Source organism: Punica granatum, chromosome 2 (genome assembly GCF_007655135.1).
Source record: "Punica granatum isolate Tunisia-2019 chromosome 2, ASM765513v2, whole genome shotgun sequence".
NCBI lineage: Eukaryota > Viridiplantae > Streptophyta > Magnoliopsida > Myrtales > Lythraceae > Punica > Punica granatum.
In genome coordinates this window covers 23,450,194-23,472,872 of record NC_045128.1, presented here as the reverse complement: position 1 = coordinate 23,472,872, position 22,679 = coordinate 23,450,194, and the positions used below count along the sequence as shown (strand labels likewise).

Sequence of the window (22,679 nt, the reverse complement as noted above, 5' to 3'; positions counted from 1 at the left end):
AGTAGAATAGTAGGATCACATTTACATACTTAATTAATATTAAAATATTGAGTTTAGTTTTTTTTTATTTTTAGTTTTTAGGTTGTTTTAGACTAGTTTAGTTTTTTTTAGTAGGTCTTCGTTTGATTTTTCTCACTATTAGTTCGATACCTATTTGATTATTGCAGCCTCTATATACTTGGTATTTGGTGCAGGACTACATGAGAAAAATGTGCAAAGATAAGGTCTATGGATAGCTCGTCATGTAAGGAAGCCAACGGATCAAGTGGGATGCAAATTGTAGTTGAAGCGGATCAACCGATTAGGGTTGATTGGTAATGCGTTACCACTAGTTAATTATCTAAAAATAGTGTAATTAATTCGATACATGAGAATACATTCTTATGATATTCGAAAGGTGCTTAAGAAGAAATTAGAACCCTAGATTAACACAGTCATTGGATAGATAGTGAGAGAGGGAACATATCTAGATAGGTGCTAAGGGCAGTTGTATACCTTAGGTTTGTATGCATTGATTGTTTATCAGTTGATTTTTGCTATTAGCTTTATTTTTTAAATTTTCTAAATTTTATGAAATCATTCAAATTCGATCGTTTCAATAAAAGTAGGTCGCTAATTTTAGTAATTAGCAAGAATTTAGAATAATATATGTGGAAACGATACTCATACTTATCACTCTGTTACTTGTTCGATATGTAAACCTGTGTGGTTCGATTAATGTCATTGCAACAAATTTTTAGCAACATTACCGGGGATTGTTTCTTTATTTTCTGCTAATATTAAGATTAAGCAGTTTACTTTTAGTTCAAATTCTTATTTTGTTTTTATTTTAGGTTAATCTACTTTTTTCTTTTCTTGATTTTTTGGGTGACAGCATCGGTAAACTAGCAGTGGCTGGTGCAGTCGATGAGGTCAAGCGTGGAAGCAATTGTAATTGAATTTGAGAGCCCCTTCATCAGTTGTGAGTTTTGTGAAGACTGTCATGAAACCGAGCAATGCTCAACCTACAATCCATACATTAATACATACAACTCCGGCTGGTGGCATTCTTCCCTTCGATTTGAACCACAACCAAGACTCCTGATACAGGAAGACAAGTCAGGTATTGACGAGATATTACTATACTACATTTCTAAGACTGATGCTCTCTTGAGTCTTAATTGGTTTCATTTCTCAACAACTTCACTTCTGATCTAATGCGCATTTTCATTTATGTTCCCTATCGATCGTTGAATTGGGCATTGTTATTCTTTTGCTCTAAAGCTTAGTTCAATGTATTTTAATATATGGGTCTAGTACAATGAAACAAAAATTTTAATAACTAATAATTGAGCACAGGTAGTGTAAGCACCTCATTTCCGTCCGGGGTATACTCGTTCGGGGAGCACATCGAATTAGAGAACGGATAAGACACCTTGGGATTGCATGTAAGAAGACGCACCTTCAAGAATAAACATATAAGTCATCGAGTACTAAGTACTTAATTTAACTATCCGTGCCTATTTTCAAAACCATACGAGTTAATTGGTAATATTTCTTTCTTCGAGGATGCGTGTGTAAAACAAATTTTCAAACGTGACGCTCACTCTTCGAGACCTTGTTTTTAAACCCAATTGCTCGTATTTTTAACAAAAAAGGCACGAAGATATTCTTTAATTAAAACTCTTTGATTTATATAATTTATTTAGGAGGACAAGGGTTCAAGACGGAGAAATCAATACTCTCTCATAGCGAGAAATATTCATGTCAGGGTGATTTCCAATTAAAAAGTATTTATTAAACCCGAAGATATTTTTAGATAATTTTTTTCCGCTCAAATGTGATTTAAAATCTCGAAAAAGGTGAAAATGAAATTTTTTTACAAGTTTGAGGGCAAATAAGCTATTTTAATATGACCCGACCAATTCAGTTAAACCGATTGAAGTGCGTTCTCACCGAGGTGGATATTTAGGATTGGGACACGGTTTGGAATCGCGTCCCTGTATGGAGGCGCGGCTACCAACCGCGCCCAGACCCCTGAGCGTGGAAAGTAACCGCGTCCGCAGGCCAACTGTCCAAACGAATAGGTTTGGAAAGCTGGACCCATCCAGACCTTTCAAATTTCGAAATTAATTTTCACCTTTTCCTTTGAACATTCATTGTTTGCAAAACCACATTCATTCCTCATGTGCTGAAAACTTTGCCAAAATAACTCTAAAATACTTAATTACACCTATAGTTCTTATAATTAGTAGGATTTTCTAGTGTTCAGTGCCCGATTTCGACGATTCCACGCTTGGTGATCCGAAACTTGCCCGAACTAAGGTAGGAAAAGCACTCAATGTTCTGGTCAGAACTGAAATCGGGCTTTTTAGCTTGTATATTTGGTCGACATGTACATAACTCTTACATATACAGATTAGACTAATAGGTGGATAGTTTGTGCATTTTAGAGTTTAATTAGGATTAATCGAATAGTATCATACTTAATTAGGATTAAACTAGACTGAATCAAGTTTGATCGTCTTCGGGAAAAACTAATTGCACGCCAGTTGGACTTGATTTGGTGTTAATCAAGTCAATTTGTGAATAATTAGGCGTAATTAGTTGTAATTAGGTTGTGTATGTGCTAATTGGGTTCTAATTGGTCTTAATCTTGCTTAATTGCTTGTGGTAACATTCTGGTCACATAGTAATTTAATCCAATTTGTGGTCAACTGGATCCAATTTGGCTCAAATCGTGTGTAATCAAACTAATGACAAATTTGGATATGAGTAATTAAGCTTGACTTTGCTTAATCTGATGAAATTAGCATGAAATCAAACTCGTGTACATTCTGTAGTTTTTTGTAAAGTAGGCTTATATGAGTCAATTTGATAATTTGTTGCTTAATTAGGCCGAATTAGGGGTAATTAATTTCCTATTGTTTGGAATTAGGCTTTATTAGGTTCAATTGGCCGTAATTAGTACGAAATCGACCTCTTAAGCATGCTGGAATTTTTTTGCTAACTTGATCCGAGAACCAATTGGTTGATTTAGGGGTCGATGAGGCTTAATTGGGTGCTAATTGTCGTGATTAGTCACTTCCATCGTGTAATAAGGCCTAATTGTGGCCTATCCATTTATTTTTTTTGTTTCAATTGATGAATGGAGCCTTTGATCATGTGGATGATGGTATGACCGAGTGGGTTAGTGTGTAATTAGGTCGAATTTTGTTTAATTAGAGTCTAATCAGGAGTAATTAGACAGATTTAGGTGAAATTGACTTAATTCTGGATTCAGCCTTAGGGATTGGTGTCTAATTGAGTCTAATCGGGTGTCTTTAGGCTTAATTAGTGTAAATAACCATTTGTGTATATATGTCCGAATTTTTGTGTAATCAATTGAGTCAAAATTGGTCAAATCGTGAAATTGTTATACTAATTTGTAATAAAGTACACTTAGCCTCATTACATGGGATTTTGGTAATTAGACTCTTAGGAGCGTCTTTGTGGCCTTGAAGATGGGTCATTAGGACCCGAAATCCTTTAAATAGGAATAAGCCAATCACTTGACTTGATGAGATTAAAACTTCAATTTTGTGTGTAAATTAATTAAAAATGATTAATCACTTATAATGACATACAATCATGAGGATTAAGGGTACTAAACCCAACAATCTAGTCCCAGGATCCAAATCGAAGGTCAAATTGACCTTGAGAGGATTAAGACCACTTTATAGATTTTTTGGAGATTAATTGGTTAATTCATGTAAATAGGTCTTATTAATAAAATTTGGGAAAATTGGAAAACCGTGAATAAAATATGTAAAGATAAGAAATAAACTTAGAATTTTTTTAGGTTAGGGGCCTAGGCCCCGTTTTTAGGTCCACTTGACCTATTTTGCGAATAATTGGCCTGAATGTATGGCTTATATGTGTATGATGGCATGAAGGTATGGCCCATTTTTTATTTCTTAGTCCAAATGTGCGTCCCATTTTTTTAAAGTCAGATTGTATAACTTGTACATAGGCACGTGAATTGTGTGGAGTTTGTAAATTTGTAAATTCATTTCTTTATATATTCGCGAATATGACCTTGACTCTAGGTAAATAACTCGACTTTAATAATAAAAGGTGTTAGAACTATTAGGAGCCCTGGAGGATACTGAAAGGGCAAGTTATTAGTTTGCGGGTCTCTAATCTCGTAACAAAGGCCCCATACTCATTTTTCTAATTAGAAGATCGAGTCAAACTTACCGGTCAAATAAGCGGTGTAGTGACGACTCCAATCCAATTGGGTCTCAGGTCACATGGACTAACTGAATTCCAAGTCGGTGGCGAAGGCTTAAAAACCACGCTCATCGCCGACAGGTAGGCCCACTAAATATCGAACCTAGAACCTCTTAGTTACTAGGCGAGAGTTTATGCCACTGTGCTATATCCTCTTTTAGTAGGCTCAATGTTTTTATAATATTCTTTTTTTTTTGGGTCACATAGGAGGCCATGGGCCTAATCAATGAAAGAAAAATTCCTAATAAGTAATAAAGAGGCACATGTGATCCCAATGAATATCGATCTTATAACATCTTAGTTCTCAAGTGAAGGCACACATGATTACGCTACACCCTCTTTTGACAGTTCAAAAGTTACTAATTTGAAACACATGTTTCTCATTGTAGTTTGCGAAAAATGTCACTTATATTGAATTTTAATACAAGTTCATACTATAAAGAAGTAGTTCTTCTTTTATAATTTTTTCCTCAATTTCATAACGAAAAACAAAACACTTAAGCAACAGTAAAAGAAATCCAATCTAATGGTGAAAATAAATAAAAAAATTATTTCAAATTTAAAATGGCTAGAAAATCATATTTTTTAGGGTTATAATGTTTATTACAAAAAACAAATTCGTTATTTGTCACATTTATAGGTCTATTATTATTAAAAACAATAGAAATAAGAAAAGATGAATTTAAGAAAAATTTAAATTCATAATTAAGAAATATAAGAAACAATGACAAGTTCATCAAAATGGACATTATAAAAGAAACTTCCTTTTAATTTGCAGATGTTAGATTGCATTCCACGCATATATCTATAATGATAATGACCATAAAATTTTAATGTGAAAAAGATTACTGTTATATTTAAGTTAAAATTAAAATCATCTAATCAAAGTAGATTTTGAGTCTACGGCAATTGACTGAAAAAACAATCACCTTGATTGTTTTTATTTTTGTTGTTAGATTTTACAAAGACGGTACGCGTGTCGATATTTATGTAGCATGAAAATTTCCTACCCATAGATTTCGACCAACATCTTCTCCAAACCCCTAAAACCCTAAACGCCCCTCTCCTTCACCGAAACCCTAGCATCGCCCCGTAAGAACCTCCGATCACGGCCATCCCTTTCCGGTGATGACAACTGCGCCACCACCGGCCGCGACCATCGGGCTTAGGTGGGGCTTGGCTGTAAGGGGCTCGGGAGAGGATGGGGATCGAGACATCGAAAGCAACAGGAAGCCATGTCTCGCGAGCTTGATTTCGACTCAATGAGTTTTGAAATCAACGGTCGGCCACAATGATCTTGACTCGGCAAAGTCGAAATCGACGACATGCGATCACAGACCCTGCCCACGGGCAACGACCCTCTTGGTCGTAATCACACCGCCATGGTGAGGGGTTGCGATCGCCGTCCTAACTGGAGGGACACCCTCTGCCATGGACCAAGGTTGGAGTGCTCTTTGGCCGCCTCCTTCAGCTGCCCAGAGGGCTGGCCGCGACCTCTTGAGTCGGAGTCAATAACCAAACCCTAATATGACCATAATTATTGAAGACTTAATCACAATAACCAAATCCAAATCGTAAGAAGCAAACCCTAATTGCAGCGAATCAATCCTTAATCAACCTGAATCACAAGCCATAAACCACAAACAGGGTTCAACTCGTTCTCGGACGTGACTCGAGCATCGTTGGAAATATCCATGGTCAAAAACATCAAAAACAAAAATATAAGTAGTGAATATTCGCGTTATAGAATTATAGACACATGTACGATTTAGATTTAATCTATTGAAATCTAACTACTGAAATAAGAAATGCCGCGGTGTTTTTTTTTTTAAGTTAACCGTTATAGGATCTCTAATATGTTCAAGAAAAAAAGAAGAGTAAATGTCTCTTTACTTCTCGTCACTCCGTAATAATATATATATATATATATATATATATATATATATACTCACACCCTAGAAATGAGGTTTAATAAATTACTTTAAACCAGAGAAGTGTACTGAAGTGCCAGACGTGAATGACATTGTGTAAGAGATATTATCCTATAATATCGGCAATAGAATATCTGAATATGATTGTGCTGATGAGATAGTTTAGTGTATATATCCTTATCTGATATATTCTTTTGTTTTTTTGTTACATTTATTTCCAGATCTTGTTAAGATATCTGTAGCCTATGGCGAGTCTGTAATCAGTGAGTGAACCATAATAATGTACAGTATTTTTGACGCAGTGTAGATCACAATTTCTCGCACCTAAATCCGAATTTAGACTCCAAGGGCACACGTTTAAACTCTAGCGATATATGTCAGGAACTTTTATTGTTTAATAATACTTGATCCGCGCCGCGTCAGGTTTGCACACATTGCTATTATCTGCACTTTGTCCTTTCCATTTGTGGCCATTAAGTCTGGTGATGAAGTAATTGGTCGATCGATCGAACCAACAAAATATGAGGTTGAACTATAGTTGCAAGATAAACATTGTGTGGGACTCCATGTTCATATTGATTGAATTTAAATACGGATGGAATTCTTTTCGCATTTTAATTTCATCTAGGTTGTAATAGGGAAATTAATGCTTTAGAGTAGAGTAGCACATGTATAGTCCAAAAAAAAAAGAAAAAAAGGAAAAGTAATGCATGAATACTCTTCGATTGTCATATTCGGATTGTTTTAAGTGATTTAATTTATATTTATTTTTTTAAATAAAATTTCTTATTGAGTTTTATGAATAAAATTTTTTTTATAGTTGTGCGAGAAGTAAAGAAGTCCAAAGCAATGATCAAGCTAGGATTCTTTTTTCAATCAATTGTCCCTACAAGCCTAAAAGAAACGAACACGGTTTCTGAAGAATTATTGTCTTAAAGTCCTCGAAAGAAAAGCACAGGAAAAGGAAAGGGAAAAGGATCATATTTTTAAATGCTGAGTGCTGAAAATTCACAGACACGATTTGTAGTTTATTAATCTAGGACATGACTTGACCGGATGTCACTATCTGGGACCTAAGTTTCAAAGTTTCATTAGCAGCCACCAAATATTCCAAGATCTCTTGTGATTCTAGAAGCGCGATTAATAGATATCTACAGATCCCTTTTTTCTAACTTCATGCTCGAGATTCTTATGCTCTCAAATTCATATATATTTTCTTCTCTATTTTTCAAATGCTCAGTCATATCAAATCTCTCAATTACGGTGCGATGGAACTACAAATTATTAAGAACTGTATATAGAAGCCAAATGAAGCCTCTAAATGGGTCGAGACGAATGTGTTCTCTTCCATCCTCCTCGGTGTGTGTATGTGTATATATAAATATTATAGTCTGATATGATTGATCAAGGATCTAATGATCAATTGCTCAACGAAAAGGTCACAAAGCGTTAGTTAACCACTACCGATGCAGGCAGGCATGAATGAGCAATTATATTCATCAGTCTGTCCGTTCGCTTAAGTGAGCTAAATAAGTGAGACGACTTCAATGTTTTCTTCCCAATATATGTTTGGCCTGATGGTTGCATGCCTAACATCGTCCAGAGATGAGACTCAGTGACCTCCTTTTTTATTCTCCCGATTTGTGAAGTAAACTCGGATATTTCTTTCTGCAGAATGAGATGCAAATGACAAATAGATCATACGATGCTTTCGACTTGGAAGCTCAAGAGTGACAAAGAAAGGACCCTCTCCTCTCCTCTAATTACCAAAGCATGCATGGTCTCAAATTATTATTGCTTTTTATTAGCACTAGTTTGCATTTCAAGTAAAAGAATACAAGATTACAAACTTCTCGAGAATTTCTCTTGAAATCAGAGTCGGAGGCGGCGACAGTCATACTCGAAATGAGAGGTGGAATCCCTGAAGAAGATGACCATTACAATTACAAGAGCACTGTGGCATCGTCAAGACTAGCAGACCTGCCTTGTCCGATGTATAGGCTCATTGCGTGCGACACCTTGTCTGCAACTGTAGTGGTTCCCTTCCTGTAGCTCCCCACCATCAGATCCCATGGGGCTCGGTATCTGATATACGAAAAGTACAAGATTAAGTTGTTTTATATAACAAGTTAGAAGCAGTACTGTAAGAAAACAATGTTCATCCTGCACATAACTTTGACCTCCGTAATTTCTTCATTTGATTAATCGAGCAATGAATTTCGTCTACAACCAAATATTGCAACGGCAATTAAAAAATTTTTTTTTTTTACTCAAATAAAAGCTCTTGGTTCTTTTCTTTCTGATGGAGCCAGTATACGTGATCAATTTATGTATTTAAGAAATACAGACTTCCCTTGGTTGTAGCGGACTTGTCCTTGTAAACTTGCTTTGATATTGTGAAGAAATTTAATATAAGAGAATGAGAATCAAGTATAGAGATGGATAAACATGGTTGGCCATGGGCAAAAACTACGGTAATAAACAATTTTATTGAATACGATCAAATCAAGAAATTATATAGTACGACTTGTCTATTTAACTGTCATAGCGAAAAGACCTGATCAGTAGGATACAAATAAATTCAACAAAAAAATCAGTTATTTCCTAAATATGAAATCTATACCCACCTTTATCATAATTGCTTCTCCCTTTGACAAGCCTGTAGACCTCCCTGTCCCACTGACTTGGTATTTTGACAGAAGGGGGGAAATGAGTGAAATAATGATCTGGGGCAATTAACATTGGCATATTGCCGAATTACCAGTAAAGATGGATACAACATATACTTGGCCTCGGGTTGTTCGAAAGCTTCTCAGCTTCTACAAAATATCAGCCATTTTCCGTTATAACATCAGCCATATGTGTTTTATCAGGGTATCATGTTTTCCATGTGGACCGGTGAAAATTCTGAATCTGATAGACTAAATTTACAATTGTTAGTATGTACCTCGCTGGACCGCGTTCTACTATCAATTCAGGCAAAGCCCTGCATTGTTCACTACCATACTGTAACTTCTTTGCTCATTTAATGTTGTAACGTTACATACGTTTGAGAAATAGAAAGGGAAATTCTTTCTGGATTAGTTAAAAAAGAGTGGAATATCCATCCATATTTAAAATCCGGTGTTTCCATTGAAAAACTGTCACATTGAAAAAGAACGGTATAGTTGGAATTTGTACGAATAAATTGAAAGCAGAAGCCACCCAATTGCTGGGAAAGTATCCATCGGATGTTATTAAACTGCTGGGATCTGTATTGTCTCAAAAGGTCAGGTTTTAGATTAGAACATCTGCAACTGCAGATGCAGTTCAAAGGCATGAGATGGGGGTGGTTTCATGTTTGGAGTTACATGGTAAAGATGCGTCACCACTGCCCCTCCAAACACTGATTCAGCGACTCATAAATCAAATTAATATAAACTTCAGCCACAACTGATAATGGTATAGGAAACCATAATTTCTTGAGAACCTGAAACAGTAATTACGAACTTTATTTTACTACCTTGAAGCTCCTCAATCAAGTGCAGAAAAGCAATGCATGGTAACCAAACTGAAAGCTTCAACATGTGGAACTCATTCGACATAACAAGAAGCGCTCAGATCTTATTGAACTTCGTTTAATCCAGAGTCTTATTTGCGGAACTCCATGATAGCCCATACGGAATAAGCCAGGTGATCAGCAACCCAGAACTCGGAGAAACCTGAAGCCATGCAGAGAGCTTCGAACTGCTTCTGGGTCCTTTCGTGGCTTCCTAGCTGAATCAGCATGGTAGCATCAAGCTGGGTGATGTACCTTGAGGCCAAAGTCGAATCTGGTGCTTTTGGCATCAGAACATTTATTATAATTGCCTTCCCCTTTTCAGGCAGCGATTCATAGCAATTTTTTAGGACTTTTATGCAGTGCTCGTCGTCCCAGTTGTGCAGGGCATCCTTGAAAATGATACAGTATCTTCTGAGTCAATCGATGATTGATAGCTCGGAAACAGAAAGTGCATGAACCTACCTTTATCATAATTGCTTCTCCCTTAGGGACACTCGCAAACATATCTCCACCGACGTGCTTGATACCTGTGATAAGGTTTCATGGGTCCTTTCTATTAGATTTTCCCCCAATAAACACTTAAAAGCAGGATATATGCATCTCACAAAAGATAGGAAGTATAACAAGCCTGTAGGAGGAAGTACCTGGATAGAATGGCGCAGTTGCAACGACATGTGGCACATCGAAATTGATGCCTTTGATGGGAGGGTACTTGGAGGTGATCACAGCAAGGCACTTCCCTGTCCCACCAGCCACATCAACCAGTGAGCCGAGTCTCTCGAATCCTCCATATATCTGCAGCACCTGGTTCATCACTTTTGTGGTGAGATCAGCCATTGCCTGGTTGAAGATTTGGTTGTATGTGGGGTCGATGTTTGTATAATGAAATGCAGATTTCTTGTGTACTTTCTTGAACTCGTTACCTCCTCCAAGGATAGTGTCCTTAGCATGTGACCTGTTCAATTTGAACTCAGAACTAATCTTTACTGGAATCTGGGAGATTTTAGTAGATAGCACCTGCTGTCAATTAAGTTTTACTGCTGATCTCATACCAAACCTCCATGGTGATTGGGTGGGCGTTGAGGGCCAACATTGAGGCTGCTGATCCTTCATCTCCTTGCTGGACAAAGTATCTACCTGTTGGAGACAGCCTGTAGATCCTCTGGACCCCTCTTTCATCATTCTCACTCAGGGAGCATGTCAGAATGGAGTTGACCGCGAGGAGGCAGAGCATCCGGTCCACCCTCCTCGATGCGTCAGGGTCCTTTGTTGGAATGTGGGAAGCAATATCTCCAGCAGATACTCCTGCACTGCCTGCTCTGGAAATGATCCCTAAGACGTCAAGCTCGACTGCAGCTTTGAGGATCATCGGGAATGAAAACAAGGTTGAGATTGTCAGCGCCTGCAGGTAGGGTTCGTCCTCTAGTTTAGAGATTGAATGATCGACAGAGGCTGCACTCGCTGTGGAATTCATTGTTTCTGTGCTAAGTAATTTTTTTATTCTTCTTCCAGGCTTTGTAAGTATGTTCTGCTTACTTACTAGAGAGTGGACAGCTTTGTCTCTCAGAGATAAGAGGAATTTTACTGAAACCAGCCGAGGCTGATTGCAGCTGTTTATGGTTGCTTCGAACATTGCTGGTGTGGTGCAGGGTGTTATATACATACATTCTAGATAGCTTCTGATCTGCCGTTAGTGTACTGACTTTGACTTTAATATACATACATGCCGTATTTACATGCCTGCATTCTTGTTTCTATGCTACATGACTGGAATATGTGCAGATACAGTGCTGGGTTTGATCTCCTTGTCTATGTATCTATCTGTGCATCAGCGTGAAACGCATGTCAAAACAGTTCGACTACATATCGCTGTTGGGATCGAGTTTTATTTATATCCCAAGTTAAGTAAGCGCGTTGGACACATATGCCATAGGCAGACAACGGTTGGTCCCAGAAGTAAAGAAGTCAAAAATAACCAGTTATTCTTTTATCCGTCAATTGTCCATACAAGCCGAACAGAAACAAACACAGTTTCTGAGAAATATTTCTCTTGGGGGGTCCTCAAATCAAAAGTATCCCTTTCTTGGGAAATGGTATAATAAGGAAAAGGATAATATATTTCCATGGTGAGTGTTGGAAATTCAAAGATACTGGATTTATATTTTGTTCGCATCAAGCCGCGACATGACTCGTCCGGACGCCACGATCTGGGACGAAAGTCGCAATGTTTAATTAGCAGCCACAAAAGACTGATCCAAGATCTTGTCATTCTAAAGAAGCTTCATTAATAAATATTTAATTGCCCCTTCTTCCAAATCATGCTAGAGAATGCTCTCACACTCATGCTATTTTTTTCCCCTAATTTGACAAATCAATTATATCAAACTCTCAATTTTGGTGCAATAGAACTCCAGAGCCAAATGAAGCTTCTCAATGGGTCGATATGATTGTGTTCTGTTCCATTCTCCTCGGGGTATGTATACATATACATATACATATACATACGTATATAGTAGTCAGAGATGATTGATCAAGGATCGAATGATCAATTGCTCAACAAATAGATCATAAAGCACATAGTTAACCACTACTGATTCTGGCAGATATATGCTGCAGGCACCATCCATGAGCTATTATATTTATCTATTTGTGCCTTTGCCGTTGCTTGCCATTGCCGTCACATATATGCCATATTTTAGTCTCTACTATCGACCCCTTTAATAGAGACTGTAGTCTGCCTAAGCGACGAGGCGATCCGGAGATAATCGAGGGCATGCCACCCACTAGTCCTGAAGCTGGTCATGGCTGCTCCAGTTGCACGTAAGGAGTCAGATCTTTCGAGCACCAAACATGTAATAACTTCCCTGCATGCAGCCAAATGCATGTACGTGTAAATGTAGTGGACATTGCATAGGAACATTATCAATCCACCGAATTAAGGAAGGGCTTATTAAAATTAAGATAAGGAAATGTGCAAAAGAGAGAAATAAGGAGACCTATGAAGAGCAAGGGCAGTGGCCAAGGCCACCAATGTCCCCACCAACAATGACTATCTCCATCTCCTCTTCTTTTTCTTCTTCTTTCTTTTCTTCTTCTTCTTTTTCTTCACTACTTCTTCCATACCTTTTTATGATGCATGTGAAGCAAATGTAACAGGAGAGAAGCTAAGGCCAACCTTAATTATCAAGAAAAATAATTTTATTAACTTATAGTTTATTATATCTCATTTCTAACATCTAAAAAGACAAAAAGTTACATATTTCCATAATAACGAGGCGGTAATGCAATGGTAACTTCCCGGTGTTCCAAACTCCACGTTAGAGGTTTGAGACTCTTTGGGAGCAAATATGCATACCTTTTGTAAAGGTTCGTTCGGGGTCGCCGAACATGATGTGACAATATTGAGGCCACATGATTACGCCTTGCCAAGGTTGTTGTGCTAGTGGCTCCGACCCCTTTTACTAAGAAGTAAAGAAACCTATATATTCCCACATGCATTGCCATGAACGAGAAGCATTATTAAGAGGGAGTACATGTGATTGAATTTTGTTTTTCTTTTGTTAATTTAAAGAGACAGCTTTCATCTATATATATAGATAGGTATAAAGTTGACTACAACCTAATAGATAGCGTCGAATTGGTAAATCTGTACATGTAAAGACGAGTTTAATGGTACTTAAATAAACAATAAATTTATATAAATATCATTTATGTATTATTTAAAATAATAAATAAGTTCTCCTATAAGTACAATCTATATCTATATATACATATATATATATATAGTAGTAACACCACAATAAATAGGGATAGAATAGTAAATTTTAATTTAATTCTTAAAATAATCTTTACTAAATTAAAAGTAATTTAATTTCATATATATTAAATGGCCAAATTCTACCCAATGCATTTACTCTATGTGATATAACACATGGTTACATATTAAAATACAAATTATATTTTTGATAATGACTCCATAAAAAATAATTTTTAAAATATTAATTTTAAAGTGATAGATGACTTTAGAGCAGTGTTATCAGAACCGGACCGAACGTTGAACCGGAAGGAGCATGGGTTCATGGGTTTACGGGTTCAACTGGAGGTTCGATGGGTCGGACCGCAAGTTTAATTAAAATTAAAATTTTATTTATATCATTAAGAAAATTGATGTTTAACATACTCCAATTCAAAAAAATTACACGGAATACATTCATGCAACAGTTGTGGGTAAAAAAAAAATTCTTCAATGACAATAAAACTTTTAAAGTCGAGTACGTAGACCAAACAAGAAGCATGGCTTGCGTGGTTAGTGAGCGGTCCATTAATGGCGGGTAGTAGGAGGTTAGGAGTTTGACTCTTGCCCCAAAAATCTTAATTTTGAACATTTTCAAACACAAAGCAAAGCCACATAACCCATTAAACCAGCCGGTTCAAAGGGATTTTGCTTAAAACCGGCCGGTTTCTTGGGTTTAACGGTTTAATCTTGCATATCCGATTTCATTGAGAACCGGACCGGTGAGGATGCCGATTTCCGATCGAACCGGCCGATCCGGCCCTGTTCCGATAACAATGCTTTAGAGTCTATAACTGAATTAAAATTCATATATACATATATAAATTTGACAATGACCTAATAAATGGGGTTAGAAATTAATGCCTAGCTCGCTCGCTCTATATAAACCGTTTCAAGCAAGTAGCTTTGTTCAAAATGTAGGTTGAACATTGACGTGAATTGATCGCAATGCTTAATTTGACTTGACTAACTGAACTAACTCGTCGAGTCACTGTCCGTCTTGGTAAGCAATAAGATGAATGTAATCCATATTTGTGTACGCCAACAAACTATCCTAGTAGCGCAAATATACATTAACTAAGTTCAGACCAAATAGAGGTTTTTTTTAATTACAAAGGAGGACTATGAATCTCGTATAAGAAAATAAAAATCTAAAGTAATGAGCTTAAATAATCCCATTTACTTTGTTTTTTTGCAATGAAAAGAGAAACTATATATTTAATGAGTATTATTCATCCGTTTCGGGAGAAAGAATTATCTGAACAGGGCCGGGGGCTGTGGTTTGACTAGGATATGCTAATCGTCAAAAATGAATTCAACAAGGACGGCTTCAAAAGTTTGATCGAATTTGTCATTCCATGAGCTATCATTATTTAATCCTTCCATCGATTAATTTCCCCTAGCGATAATATGTCAGTTTAATTAATTAAGACATAATTTTTAAATATCTGTAAAATAAAAGTAAATATACTTCGATCTTGAGTTCGACTCTTGTAAATAGAGAAAATTCGTGCTGTACGAATTTTATTATTTTAGTGCGCTGACCTGACATGAACTGAATTAGTCAGAGTCTGTTGCGCTTCCGAATACCAGGATATCTACAAAAAAGAAGAAGAAGATATACATCTATATCTATCTACATCTAAGATTCTAAATCTATATCTATATCTATATCATTACTATTTCTCTGTTATACCTCTCTGGGTGAATATGGCCACGTAATTAATCAAGTTCTTATCAATTGTCTGGTCTTGATAAAAAACAAGTCGATCACCAAAATTTTGTGTAATCGCCTCTGATTGCTGACTAGCTGATAATCACCCTTATTGATGGCATAAGCGTAGTGGTTATCTCATACAAGCAATCTAGATCTATATCATTACTATTTCTCTGTTATACCTCTTTTAGTGAATATGGCCACGTAATTAATCAAGTTCTTATCAATTGCCTGGTCTTGATTTCTCAAGTCGATCACCAAAGTTTTGGGTAATCGCCTCTAATTGCTGACTAGCTGATAATTACCCTGCTTAAAATTATTGATGGCATAAGCTTAGGGGTTATCTCATACAAGCAATCTATATCTATAGCATTACTATTTCTCTGTTATACCTCTCTTAGTGAATATGGCCACGTTATGAATCAAGCTCTTATCAATTGCCTGGTCTTGACAAAAAACAAGTCGATCACCAAAATTTTGGGTAATCGGCTCTGGTTGCTGACTACCTGATTATCACCCTGCTTGAAATTATTGATGGCATAAGCTTAGTGGTTATCTCATACAACCAATTCATTGTCTTATTATTCTCCCAAATTTGGTATGGGAAATAACCAATCATGATAATTAAGACATCCACTTATCTTTCGACGATCATTATCACAAGGTATGACTTTCCGCTCGGCAAAATATTATTCTCATTGACAACCATCCGTCTACTGAGTTTGAAAATTAAACTAAATCATAATGGTATAATTAGACGAAATAATATCTATACTTTTACAAAAGGAAAAAAAAAATTGTCCAACATTTATTTGCCAAAACTACCTATCTATTATATATATAGAAAAAAAAAGCTTAATAGCACTTAAGAGAAGTCATCTTTTAAAAACATTCAGCTCGTAGTTGCCTCTTGACCTTCTTGAAAAATTAAATTTCTAATAAAAAGATTTGTGTAACCATTCATGTTGTTTAAAAAATTAATAATACTTATCCAAATATCAATTTTTTATTCATCCTAAGAGTCATTTTGAAGGGGATAAACATCGATTCATGATATAACAATTGATTTGATCTCATCTCATCGGATAATACACCCAAAGACTTCCCATCAAATAATCTATAAATATCATCTGCTTTCTTTCCAACTCTGCTCCCGATCAACATCCTTTCCCTAATTCTCAAATAAAAATATTAGTTATATATAATAGCTACGTAAGCCAAAAAAATAAAAAAAATATATGATAAAATAATAATAATAATAATAATAATAATAATAATAATAATAATGATGATGAAGATGATATTATTATTATTATTATTATTATTATTATTATTATTATTATTAAGGGCCGTATGTAAGGGTGGTGGCAGTTGATGGAGGCAAGGGTGGAGGAGGTAGAGCGGGAGAAGAAGCGATGGCATTGGCGGTGGCACCTCCAAGAAAAGGTGGTAGTTGTAGAGGCAACGGCGGCAAAGGAGGCTCGAGAGTGATGAGTATTCCTGATGATGGTGGAGTCTCTTTACATTTCAAGAAATGCTTTTCGAACAACTTACAAGGATATTTTTCTAGCCTTCATGAGAGTGGGAATGGAGAGACTAAATAGATAAGATCATGGCCACACTTTAAAAGCATTTGTATGTCCTAAAGCATGATGCAATATTCATGAAAGATTTATTAAATAAAAGTTGCTAGCATCATATATTTTGTAGGCTCCCACGCCGTTAATCTATGAAGTTTCTGTAGTAGTTCCATCCCATCTTTCTCCATCTATATATGTATGATACTATGAATGGACAACATAGTACAATATTTTACTATATGAAGAATTATATTTTTTGATCAAATGCAATTAACAGAAAAAGAAAAAGAAAAAGTAAAAGTAAAGAAAATGATCGAAATGAATTCTGATGCTCACGGGTGACTACGGTCAATGGTTCGCTGTCGTGACCGTCCGTGAGCTTCCAACTATGAAACAATTAACGATCAAACATATACATGATGCCCGAGTTGACATCATATTTGAAAACCGCATCGTCAAAAGCCATTGTCGGCTTGATGATAATGATGGAAGCTCGACAATAATGGTTGTTTAGTCATAGTCGAAAACCGGTTTAAATGACTAAGCGTTCATCTTAAAACCGGCTTAGCGTTCTAGTGGTGGGTGATGTTGCGTAATACGATTGGTGCGTGTGGTCGGAAGAATAAGGAACAGTGATATATTCGGGCAGATTAAGACTCCTGCACCCTTTATTGCAATGCCATTCGTACTTTGCCACAAGCGGGTTCACTTATTTCTGGAACTAATGGAGCCTTCAAGTTGTCTAGGAGGTAGAAATTGAGTCATTAATTGAGCGGTCTATTTCATAGACCTGATCAGTCGATGGGCACAGTCACAATAGTCAAGAGCAGTGTATTGAACTTGTGAGTGGGGTTGGGCTTATTGACACAATGTTTTGGAATTGACTTTCGATTATTTACTCCGGTCCTCTACACCGAGCCCTTAAAATTGAAGCGGGCCTCTCGGTCTCCTTTTACTGCAGCCCGAGAATGAGATTATCGGGGATCAAACTTGGGATGGTTATTTTCATCTTTGTTTTTGATAGACAAACGGGCCAAAATCCAAAAAATAAATTAGTAGTCATAAAGTTGGACAAGAAAAACTTAAGTTATGATAGCTGTTAAACTATGAATCCGAAGCTCAAAGCTTGATTTTTTATTAAACTCTGGTAACGTGAACATATAGCTAAATACAATGGGAAAATAGGAAAGATTTCTACGATATCTAATTGCCTATTATACATGAATCGAATTAGGCTAGCTAAGATTATATACAAAATAGTTCCGCTAATCTTCGCAACATAATATATCCCGTAATACTCCCTCTCAAGTTGGAGTATGAGGATCTCGAATGCCCAACTTGCTCAAAGGAAAGCGGAACTGATCTCTCCCTAAAGCTTTCGTAAAGATATCTACAAGTTGTAGCCTTGTCGAAATGTGTGAAGTTTTGATCACGCGAGACCGAATATTTTCATGAACGAAGTGGTAATCTATCTCTATGTGCTTCGTTTGTTCGTGAAACACTGGGTTAGCTGCAATATGGAAAGTAGCCTGATTATCGCAAAATAGTCGAATAGGCGTAAAATAATTGATCCCAAGAGAATTAAGTAAGCTCTGGAGCCATAAGACGTCGCTAATTGCCCCTACCAAAGCTTGATATTTTGCTCAGCTGAAGAGGGAGACATTGTCGATTGCTTCTTTCTCTTCTAGGAGATGAGACACCCTCCTAATGTTACAAAATATCTTGTGATTGAACGACGTGTCAATGGACAACTGGCTCAATCTGAGTCACAATATACTTCGAGTTCCAATGAGCTTGGCCGAAGAAAAATTCCTTGCCCTGGCGATTGTTTCAAATAACGAAGTACCTGCATCATGGCATCCCAGTGGTCTTGACGTGGATCCTGCATGAACTAAGACAAGATATGTACCGAGTAAGAGAGTTCCAGTCATGTAATCATCAGATAAATCAGACGATCAACTAGTCGCCTATACCTATTGGGATCATCAACAGGAGTTCCTAAATCCGCTGTCAACCGATGATGTTGTTCCATCGGAAATGTAGATGGTCGTGCACCAAGCATCCCGCATTCCTTGAGTATCTCGAGCACATACTTCCTATGATTAAGAAATAACCTAGATTTCATTCTGGTCACCTCAATCCCAAGAAAATATCTTATCGGTCCTAGATCTTTTATGCGAAAACACTAATCAAGATATCACTTGAAACATGTGCACTGCTCTTGATTATTCCCAACCACAAGAATATTATCAACATATACTAAGGCCGCAAGGAAAACGTTGCCACGATTAGTATGAAGAGTGAATGATCCGCTCCCGACTGCCGAAACCCATAATGCCACATGGAATCTGCAAGTTTGGCATACCAGTTTCGTGAAGCATGTTTTAACCCGTAAAGTTACTTCCTGAGACGACAAACCACACCTAGCCTCTGAGAAGAATATCCAGGTGGTAAGCGCATGTAAACTTCCTCGTCAAGATCTCAATGCAAAAATGCATTATTAACGTCCATCTGGTGTATCTCTTACCCCTTTGCCACAGCCACAGCTAGAAGATATCTTACCGTGACTAATTTTGCTACCGGTGCGAATGTCTCATTAAAATCCACTCCCTCCGCCCGAGTGAATCCCTTCGCAACAAGCCATACCTTGTATCTTTCTATGTTCCCATCTTCTCGTCGTTTTAATCTTGTATACCCACTTGCAATCGATCAATCGTTTTTTCGGAGGCAGATGCTCAATGGTCCATGTCCCATTGGATTCCAGTGCCGTAATTTCTTCCGCCATAGCTTGCCTCCATTATGAATTGGCTGCTGCATCATGATAAGATGAAGGCTCTACCTCCAAATCCAAAGCACTTACATACACAAGATATTTGTTAGAGGCGCCATAATAAGACAAATATTGCTCAATAGAATGTCCTTGGGGGGGGGGGGGGGGGGTGTAAAGTAGTGTGAATATGCACTTCAAAATCCTTCAAATCCTTCGGTGTAGATTTATGTCGATCAAAATACCGTAATACTCGTTCAGAATTCTCCATCTCAATATGAGGCGCCTCAGGCTCACCCACGTCCACTGCATCTTGTTCGTCAGAAAAATCCTTTCTCGGCTCATTGTTAAATTCTGTCTGGTCCAGTCCACTACCCATTTCCTTTTGATTACCCACCGAACTGTCAAATCTCAACTCCCCTTGACTCCTTGCTCGATGAATAGGCCTTTCAGTATCAAAAAATCGAATGTGACCCGTATCCCTTCTGCCCGAATCATCCATCTGCTTAGAAAAATGGAAACTCCCTCCAACAAAACCACACATCTCGAGTCACAAATATTTCATTTTTCTCGAGATCGTAAACTCTCCAAGCCTTTTTACCGTAGGGATAACTAACGAATATACATTGGCGTGTCAAGGCTTGAATTTATCCTTGTCCCTCAGCCTATCATGAGCATAGCACAAGCACCCAAACACCCTCAAATTTGAATAATTTGGCGGTCTGTCAAATAATACCTCATGTGGACTTTTACCTCCCAAAATTGATATGGGAGTTATGTTAATCAGATGCGCCGCTATAGTAACACATTCTCCCCATAATTTAGTTGGAAGCCCTACTTGAAACATTAAAGCCCGCGACATTTAATATGTGTCTGCGCTTCCGCTCGACACGTTCATTTTGTTGAGGCTTGTCTATGCAAGAGGTTTGGTGAATGATTCCTTCGGTGGAAAAATAATTATGCAAATCCCGAGAAACAAACTCATTTCCATTGTCACTTTGCACTATTTTTACTGTGCGATTAAACTAATTCCTCACCAATTTGCAAAAGTTGGTGAGATGGCCCTGCGTCTTCGATTTTTCCCGTATCAAATATAACCATATGGCTTGACTATAATTATCAATAATTGTCAAAAAATAACGAGTCCCAAAAATAGACGTCACCTTATAAGGCCCCCACAAATCACAGTGAATCAATTGAAACGGAAAAGCGGCTTTATTCATATTTAAATCAAAACTTGATCGAGTTTGCTTAACCAGAATGCAAATATCACATTCTTTATTCATAGTTGCATTTGATTCCAAACTAGTACCATTGAACTTAATCCGTCGTGATGGATGTCCGAGTTGCATGTGCCACAAATCATCCGTCTTGTCACTGATGACTCTATTAACCTGCTCCCGAGTAGCCACACCCCATTGGAGCTCACCCTCTCCAGTCGTCTTTCTCGTGGTGCAATCCTGTATCAAGCAAAAATTCATGTAAAATACAACAATCCAGATCCTTAGATAATTGGGATACGGAAATGAGATTGCAATTGAACTCCGATACTAATAAAACATCTGAGAGAACAAGAGAGCCTATATAGATTTGTCCCCTTTTGCAAGCGTCAAAAACTCCCCCATTCGGTATATGGATCTTCAGCTTCTTTGCAAGCACTTGCGTCTCAACAAGAAAATCTGCACATCCGATCATATGTCTAGACGCTCCACTATCAATTATCCACTCATGCACATGATTCACTGAAATAAAAATTTTACCGATATTAGGAGGCATGTTGTCATCATCAGGACCAAGAAAATCAAGTAATTTATGAAATGCCGACTCTGAAAGGCGAGATAGCCTGTTCAGCCCGTTTCTGGGCTGTTCGAGTTGGGCCTGTAAACTGCCAAGCCTACTCTGCCCACTGCTTACTTATCCGACTCGGGCCTGATGAGATTGTAACCGATTAAACTGACCCATCCTATTATGCTGACCTGGATTTTGGCTCGACCCGATCTGTCTTCCTGCCATCCCTGTTCCTCCTCCTATTCTTCCCAAAATGAAACCCTTCCCTGTTCTTCCTCCTTTTTCATTCACTGGCTTCGACTCCCAATTCGCCGAATACCCGTGCAGTAACCAACATGAACTTTTGATGTGACCCACACGGCCACAATGAAAACAAGTTTGCCCGGTTGCTCCCGAGCCTCTTCCACCTCCTTGTCCACCGAAGGGTTAAGCTCCGTTGCTCCCCTGTTTCTTCTGCTTGAACCCCGAGAGCTTGCTCAAGAACACCGCTCCGTTTGGTGCAGCGTTTTTGTGCGATAGAGCCACGACATTCTGCTTCTCCTCGTGCAAAATCATCGTGTAGACTTTGTTCAGGGGATGAGCCGACTCGTGAATGAGGATGTTGGACCTCACCGTCCCAAGTTCGAACCCTAGACCCATTAAAAATTAGTGGGTCTTCTCCCTTTCTCTTTGTGCTGCGTACAATTTGGTTGCGGTGCATGTGCATGTCGGTATCTCTAGGTAATTATCCAATTCGTCTCAAATTATCCTTTCTTGCTTCAAATTGTCGATTTCTGCCTTCAGTTGGTAAATTCTTGTTTCGTTTCCCCGTGAATATCTTTCCTGTAGGTCTTCCCATAGCACTTGAGCCACCGCTGTACAGGTTACGATAGATTGAAGTTTGGTGTCCAGCATGTTGAATATCCAGGAAATCACCAACGCGTTGTAGACGTCCCACCTTGCCCGGTTTGGATCACCCTCCGGTGGCCTTGGCACCGTGCCATCGATCATTCCAACCTTATTCTTTGCCGTCAATGCAGTCAGCATAGCTCTTGACCAAGTGATATAATTCTACCTATTCAGCTTGCAATTGATTAAACTATCACCGGTGTAGTCTAATGGGTTGATAGCATAAACCGACAATGACTCATATTCGACACCCTTTCCTGATGTCCCCATTCTTGTTGTCTCTCACGAGCAACCCTAGAGCAAATTAGGTTTCAATATCCCAGTTTTTTCTAATGCCATGTTAACCTATGAATCAGAAGCTCAAAGCTTGATTTTTTATTGAACTCTGGTAACGTGTACATATAGCTGAATACAATGGGAAAA

General features: G+C 37.7%; 1 protein-coding gene and 1 long non-coding RNA gene across 2 annotated transcripts; both read right to left on the bottom strand.

The window, feature by feature from the left end:
- Positions 1 to 9,765: 9,765 nt before the first annotated feature.
- Positions 9,766 to 11,401, bottom strand: LOC116194403 (caffeic acid 3-O-methyltransferase-like). Its single transcript, XM_031523214.1, has 4 exons — positions 10,776 to 11,401; positions 10,368 to 10,678; positions 10,186 to 10,250; positions 9,766 to 10,112 (listed from the first exon to the last, which is right to left on the bottom strand). The coding sequence occupies exons 1-4, from the start codon at positions 11,384 to 11,386 to the stop codon at positions 9,813 to 9,815; spliced, it is 1,287 nt and encodes a 428-aa protein (XP_031379074.1). The 5' UTR covers positions 11,387 to 11,401; the 3' UTR covers positions 9,766 to 9,812.
- Positions 11,402 to 11,791: 390 nt separating this feature from the next.
- Positions 11,792 to 13,299, bottom strand: LOC116194402. Its single transcript, XR_004154425.1, has 3 exons — positions 13,079 to 13,299; positions 12,720 to 12,898; positions 11,792 to 12,587 (listed from the first exon to the last, which is right to left on the bottom strand). It is a non-coding gene; the product is annotated as an uncharacterized LOC116194402 (long non-coding RNA).
- Between the last annotated feature and the right edge of the window lie 9,380 nt (positions 13,300 to 22,679).